The sequence below is a fragment of the Parasteatoda tepidariorum genome, chromosome 4, assembly GCF_043381705.1.
Source record: "Parasteatoda tepidariorum isolate YZ-2023 chromosome 4, CAS_Ptep_4.0, whole genome shotgun sequence".
NCBI lineage: Eukaryota > Metazoa > Arthropoda > Arachnida > Araneae > Theridiidae > Parasteatoda > Parasteatoda tepidariorum.
In genome coordinates, this window is record NC_092207.1 from 42,072,832 (window position 1) to 42,080,532 (window position 7,701).

At 27.2% G+C, this 7,701-nt stretch overlaps 1 protein-coding gene across 1 annotated transcript; it reads left to right on the top strand.

The window, feature by feature from the left end:
* The first annotated feature begins 1,765 nt into the window (after positions 1-1,765).
* LOC107440754 (uncharacterized) lies at positions 1,766-7,701 on the top strand. The gene is made up of 3 exons (XM_016053769.4): positions 1,766-1,912; positions 4,395-5,218; positions 7,042-7,701. The coding sequence occupies exons 1-3, from the start codon at positions 1,853-1,855 to the stop codon at positions 7,436-7,438; spliced, it is 1,281 nt and encodes a 426-aa protein (XP_015909255.1). The 5' UTR covers positions 1,766-1,852; the 3' UTR covers positions 7,439-7,701.

A 7,701-nucleotide genomic window follows, 5' to 3' on the forward strand; every position in this document is an offset into this window, starting at 1 on the left:
TTTATTTATGATATTTGCAGTTATGAGGATTGATATTCTTTTTTTTTTAAACTAATCTAAAGAATTCGGTGAATACTAATTTGGTGTTGTTCTTCTTACTTTTTAAAACATTAAAAAATTTATGTCACTACCTTCGGGGTCCCTTTTTTTAAATAAATAAAATTTCAATGGAACACATATATTTTTAATTTGGGGTATAAACCTAGGATCTTATATTTATTTTCAATGAAATGGGCGGCCCGGTATCATTTGATCCACGGACCGGTACCGGTCCGTGGACCGGGGCTTGGGGAACACTGATTTACAAGACCAAAATAAATAAATAAATAAAAAATCTTGATGTTGACATGAGTTTTTAAAGTTTTTTTAGACTGCATGAAGATATTTTTTTTTAAAAAAAGGTTTTTTATATGTCTCCATCATACATAGAATTTCCAATATACATGTAGTTTGCAAAATAAACAAACAGGGCACCTTAATTTTTGTTCAAATGATCAGATTATGATGTTGCAATTTTAATGGTTAGAGGGGGTTATCTTGAATATGCTAATTCATAATACCTCTTTCCACAATAACATGTAAATTAAAAAATATTTTGAAAAATATGATGGTTTTCAAGAANATTATACTTAAATATAAAATTTATGCGAAACATTTATTTAAACGAATAAAACCTACTATAAGCAAAGTTTTTAAATTATCTCAATAAGTTCCTAAAATATTTCTTTTTTAAAAAGATGCACGTTATGTATATCATTTAAAGTGATCACAAATTGTATTGCAAAGAGTGTCAGCTACAAATTTCTTTAAAAAATTTAAATAAATGAATAAAAATTTTAACAAAATTATACCTACATTGAAATTTAAAGAATAAAGACTTTAGGATTTTTTCTCCTGAATCCCAATTAAACTGAACAACTCACATATTATTTTACTGGAGTTATTTAAATAAGTGGTTAAAAAGACAATTCGTCAGAACCGCGTTTATATATCTAGAGCAGTGATTCTCAACCACTGTGCCGCGGCACTTTTGTTCCGCTAAATTCTTAAAATATACAGCCAAATATTAGAAATGATACAATAAAAATTATGATGCTTTTTTTATTATGAGTAAAGTTTAAATTAAAGAAAAGTATATAATATATAAAAAACAAATTAACGAAGGATAACTAACAAAAATTAAGCTAACAATTAATAATTAACAAAAAAAACTATTTAGCAAGAAATCACAAAAAATAACAGTTAATGTAAAAAAAAACTAACAGTTAATAATTATAGAAAAGAAGCTAACAATTAATAACTAGCAAAAAAATAAATAACTGTTTCGAACTAATAAGAAATTGGTCGAAAGAAATAATTAATCCCTTAATAAATGTGCTTCTGTAGTACATATTATTTTATTTCACATTCACAATTATCATCACGAACTATTTAACATAGTGTAAAATAGGTAATTAAACAACTTTTAATATAATTTGTTTTCTTTGTGTGCCGTCAAATTTCGAAATCGTTAAAAGTGTGCCGCAACAAAAAAAAAGGTTGAGAATCATTGATCTAGAGCTGTGTTTAATCATTTGATTTCAATCGTTTTCGTCCTGTGTGCTATACTAAAATATTTTTAAACAATTTAATAAGAATAAAAATTTTTAAAAATCACACAATTTTTTATATTATCTATTCACTGTTTTTTTAATGTAACTAAACTAAAAATTATCAGATAAATAATAATTTTCTTTTAGTTTATGAGATAGGATTTCCATTGTTTCTTTCTTCCAATAAAATACTGAATTCTGATAGGTTATTATAGATAAGTTTCATAAAATAATTGCCACTTGGTAAAGGTATTCTTTACATGAGAGTGGATCAGTACATCAGAATGGAAGGTGAAAATAATAATCCTCAAAGAGACCTGGTATGTATTTCTAACTTACTTTTTACAATCATTTAAAGTCCTTGGTTGATTAAAATGTATTATTTTAGAGCAAAATATAATTAATATGAATTTTAGAAAAATGAAATTTTTAACACGATTGTTAAGATTTTGCGTCTGTTTAGAAAAGAGAATAGATTTGATTAAACATTCAAAAAATAGGTAAAAGTTTGAAACATAATGACAATATCTTTGAACCATAATTTGCAAAATTGTTGCTGCAACATAATAAAAAAATGAAGTTTTTTTTTTTGTTCAAGTTGAACCATATCATCACGCAAAGAAAATTCAAGAAGTTAAATAAGCAATAGGGTTTAACTTATCCTCATATTGAGATTGTAGCAAATAGGAATAATATAATAGTTTAAAGGGGGGGGGGACACGGACCACTCTGAATAACTTTTGATTTAATGACTGGATCTTCACATTCTAGAACTCAACCTTAATGGTTTGAAAAAGTGATCTCAAATATAATGAACTCAAATAATTAGCGCAGAATATAGTCTAATTTACGAAATCAGATACAAAATTACACTTTCTCTGAATAAACATGCCATGTTTTCAGTGAATTCAAATTTCTGACTGTCAAAATGTAAGGGATAGCTGCAAACTGAGAAATATGGTCCCAATAGTATGGTTAGGCAAGCGATTCATACTTAAGGTCACTTAAATGTTAATTTTACTTTTTACTTTTTCACCATATCTCTAGTACTTTTGAAGCAAACTGAAAAATTTTTGCGCACAATTATAAAATTTGTTTATCCAAAGAGTATGCCAGACAAAAATTTATTTTTTATTATTTTTTATTATTTCATTATTTTTATCTTTTTATTACACTTTTTATAATATTTGAAAATGTTTGAATTGTAAGACACATGATTGTTGCATAATTTTAAAGAATGTAATTTTATATGGCAAAATGCAAAATTCGACCAAAATCAATCTACATTACATTATTTTAAACTACATTATTTCAAAATACACTCTACATTATCTCTCTACAGCACTCTTCATTATTTTAAACTACATATCAATAGCTTATTTTACCACTCTATAGCATTTTGTTTTGTATCTAAAATATATTTTTACCTGTTTAATAAAACAAATAACAAATTCTCTAATGATGTTCATCAAATAACTCTAATAACTCTTCTAAAAAACAAATAATTCTTCGAATGATGTTTTTAAAAATTCTTCTTCTAAAATTATGTTTAACAGTTTTGACCCCTGGCAATTCCTTAGATGCCATGGCAGAATGCAGGGTGTTTCATTATTCCCACACTTAATACATATTTTCCGAATACTTTTCAAAAAAGAATTAAAAAAGGTATTTCCAATTGAAGGGGCAATTATTATAAGCAAATGAAAAAAATAATAGAAAAATCATAAAAAGATGTGATTAAAATTATAAAAAACAGTTTCATAAAATCTGTATGTTAAATTGTTTTGCACCTTCTCTCAGTTTATACCGGCAACGAAACAGGTTTTGATAATTTGAAAAGCTCTTTCCTTGTTAACGACTCGCCAGTATTCATGATGTTTGCCTATTTATTTATTTTCATTTTTGATAATGTCCATTTTCACAGTTTTTTGTCCCTCATAGTTTTTAATTCTTCTTTTTGAAGAACGAAAATTTTATATTTATTGAAAAAATATTTGATGGCGAAAATAATAAAACTTATATAAGCAATATATTCTAAAAATTAATAAAATACTTTTTACTCATTTTACACTAAATAAGAGGGAAATATTGCAGAATAAGGAAAAAAGATGAGGACGAAACGATTTTTAAAAAAATTTTAAAAAATCTGGTAAGAAAAAAAATTTCTTCATTAGCTCACACGACTATATCCGCAAAAAGAAGCGCTTTCTAACATTGTATCAATTTAGCCAAATCAAAATATATCAGTACAATAGAATGAAGAGCACTCAAAAAAAATTTTGGAGCAAAATAGAATAGAATAAGTAATTAAGATCACGTAAAAAATAGAAAATAAAATGCAAAGAAAAAAACAGAACAAAACATAAAACGAAATCTATAAAACGAGTACCGAATTCGAATGAATTTACATGAAGGAGTAAATTTTATAAAAAATTGACAAACCAAACCCATAATAGGAAAAGAAGTTAATAAAAACAGTATTAAAATAAGGTATGTCTATGATCGTTCCCTTACTCCTTTACCCCATCGCACCTTTTCTTCAGTCTCTTCTTTTATTTCTTCTTTTGTTCCTTTCCATATTTATCAACCCCTTTTGTTTTGTTTTCCTTTTTCACTTGTTTTGACTTATTTGCAATTCTTTTCTGTATTTCTGTGTTCTTTCTTTTTTTCATTCATATTTCGAAGCTGAAGAAATTCTTTATTATACTCGTAGAACTAAAACTAACGAATGTGATATTATTTGTTCTCTTTCCAAGTTGTTAAGGTCTGTTTTTAGTAATACGATTATGAATTTTTTCCTAGGTTTTAAGAATAGAAGAACGCATCAATCAGGTAGATCAACAGGAGTTGGATAACTTTAATCCATTTGACGAAGGAAGTACAGATTTTATAATCCATTTTGCAAGCCTCTTCGCGAATTTTTATGACAACTATCACCACTTTGCAAGAGATGATTTAAATGAACTTGATAATAGAATTCCTGACTTACGCCAATCAAGTGAAAGGCTGACAGAAAGTTTCGCAAAATGGTTTGCAAAACGGAAAGAGCTTATTGGGGTCCTGGACTCTAGCGCATGTGAGTTGGATAGAAGATTTACCATCGTGACCACTAGCCGATTAATCGGCTCCATTCTGGATTTAGTTTACAACATTGATTCCATATTTGACAATAAAATTTCACACATGATAACAATTCAGGCTTTTGGTGTTTCTAGAGCTCTGGGAGTGGCATCTCTAATATTCTTCAAATGCTTGCCTCACTTCGCCTACATGGGATTAGTAGCAGCTTTTGCAGATATTTCATACGACAAAATAACAATGCGTGAGATTTTAAAAGCGAACGAAGAAGACACGAAATTATTCGCGAAAATTGAGAAATGGATTCAAGAAACTGAAGATTTGGAATTCAGTATAAAGCAGATTTTTCCAAATGGATTTAGATTGGATGTTAACATAGCAAAGAAGGTTGAAAAGGTTTTGTCAAATTATCAAGAAGACACGAAAATATTCACCACTGCTGTTTTGTCGAGTATTCAGAGTAATCCCAAATTACGAGGAAATGTGACGCAATTGTGCAAAATTTTCAAGTTTTCCAAAACTGAAGCAGCTAAGGAATGGTACGATAGGTAAGAATTATTAATCTATTGCATACAAGCAAAACTCTGAAAGATTAAGTATTTTCAAAATAATTAAAATTGTCTTTCGGTAAGATCTCCATTTTTTTTAAAAAATTTAAAACACTGTAATTCACTTGAGCTAAGAGTTAAAAACAAGTTTTCAAGTTTCAGTCCCGTCTATCTCGTAGTAATTCGTAAGATTCTAATTTCGTATTCGTTTTCACTCGCTTTCAGTGACCCCGAACATTTTTTTACTTTTTTTTTTTACTAAAATCTTTCAAAACGTATGTTCACGGTGATGATTACGACACATCATTCATTTCTTGGTTTTTATCGAAAAGGATCCAATAGTGAACTGAAACACGGTGAAAGAAATTCCGGTAAAATTACCGTACTGTATGGTAATGGCATTTCTGGTAAAAAAAAAAAAAAGACATAGTTCTGGTTAATAAAACCAACTTATACCATTCATTTGGTAATTTTTCCGTTCATATGGTAAAAATTGTGAGAACAGTTTAGATGGAAGAAAATTTAAGCCTCTAAATATTATTTTTACTTTCTTCGAGTTTTACTATATCTCTGAAATTATAAAGAAAATCAAACGAAAAAAATTTGCAAACAACTGTGAAATTCGTTAATCTTAAGATAATTTCCAGCAAAATATAATTTTGATTAATTACTTATTATTTTCTATTATTTTATTGAATAATGGTTGGACTATTTTTAAATAATTGGGTGCATAAATGTCTGCATCATTTTATATTATGTAATTATAAATAGCAAATCTAAAACTTAAAAAAAGTTAATAAGAAATATTTCTTAAGGAACAAAAATTTTAAAAATACATTTCTTTTTTAAAAGAATACTACAGTCAAACCCCGTTATAGTGAACATGGTTTATAGTGAACTTGAGTGATAGTTAACACTGTTTAATTAGCATATATAATGTCAACAGTTAATGCCATTAATATTGGCACTTATTACGTAAAAATCTGATTAGGTATTAAGCCTGATTACTAAATGTGATAGGATTGATTAACAAATGTTCTATTAACTGATATCCATGATTTTTTGTGTGCTTATTATACCTTAAACGTTTTCTCTAAAGCGAGAGCATATACCGTTCACACGTCTTTCTTTCCTTTTTTTTCTTTTAAAAAAAGATCCATGTGCTATGGGCTGAGATAATTACTTTTCGTGCACTCCTATTTCAAATGCGCTGACGCACTTCCCATAAGCTTAAGCTTGCTTACATTTTATATTAGCTTTTTATTGGGCTTTTTATTTATTTTTTTTCATTTTTTTTTATTTTGTATTTCATTTTTTTTATTTTCTTTTATATTATTATTTATTTATTTTATATTATGTATTAATCCAAGAAAAATCTAATACTTTTCATGCCCTCCTATTTCAAATGCTTTGACGTACTTCGCTCAAGCTTGTGCTTGCTGACTTTTTATATTAATTTTTCATTCAATCTTTTCTTTCATTTTTTATCTATTTTTATTTTATTTTTTTCATTTTATTTATTTTTTTTTATATTATTTTCAGTTCGTATTTTATTTTTTATTTGATTTTTACTTCTTAATTTTTTTCTTATTTTACTTTTTTATTTATTTTTGTTTTCCTTTTATCTTTTTTTTATTTATTTTTTGATTTTATAATTTTTTTTCATATTTAATTTTATTTTATTTATTCATTAATCAAATTATTTATTTATTTACATACCTACTTACTTACCTTCTATTTCTTCATTGTTCAAAATGCCAAAAACAGAGTTTGTAAAGATAGCATTCTTGACAACCAAACATTTTTTTCTCTATGTGTAACAGATCATTGAGAGGAGTTCATTCCGTCGGCATGGAAGTCACTAAACTGGAATATCGAAACCAACTGATCCAGCTTTCTTTGGCAGCGCCAGAAATACCACTAGAAGTCATCAAGCTTGCTCCTGAAATCGAAGTTAGGCTAAAAGATTCTGATTCAAAAGTTGATGCAAGGAACATCATTAAAGTCAAGTTAAAATTTATCCCCCACCTATTTTTAGGAGCCGTGAATTGTTTTTATATTTATTCATCCTATAAAGAACTTGTAGATGGAGTTAAACATCAACATTCAGACTTACTAAGAGATATGGCCAAGAAAGCTGATATACATATGCGAAAAATGCATATATTTATGAACCGATGCAAGGGATCTAAACAGCTGACCGATGCAACAGTTAAATAAAACAGTATTTCTAGATAATTAGGCAATAGATAATTACAGCAGTTTATTCAATTATGAGCTTATCACTTATTAGTGATTATTAATCTCTAAAAATTTATAATCAATTTTCATGGCCTAATTCGTAATCATGTTACGATTGTTTTTGTTTTTTTATATTTGTTGAATAGTCTGAACTTATAATATTTTAATTTTAAAGCAATATATATGATATGCATGTTCAAGGACTGCCTTTATAAAAATCAATAATAAAAAATTAAGAGTTA

What these genes read in the sequence shown, in the direction of transcription:
- LOC107440754 (XM_016053769.4), top strand. Translation starts at nt 1,853, where the DNA reads ATGAGAGTGGATCAGTACATCAGAATGGAAGGTGAAAATAATAATCCT. An exon ending in ATAATCCTCAAAGAGACCTG is followed by an intron (nt 1,913 to 4,394) that starts GTATGTATTTCT and finishes ATTTTTTCCTAG; the next exon opens with GTTTTAAGAATAGAAGAACG. An exon ending in GCTAAGGAATGGTACGATAG is followed by an intron (nt 5,219 to 7,041) that starts GTAAGAATTATT and finishes TATGTGTAACAG; the next exon opens with ATCATTGAGAGGAGTTCATT.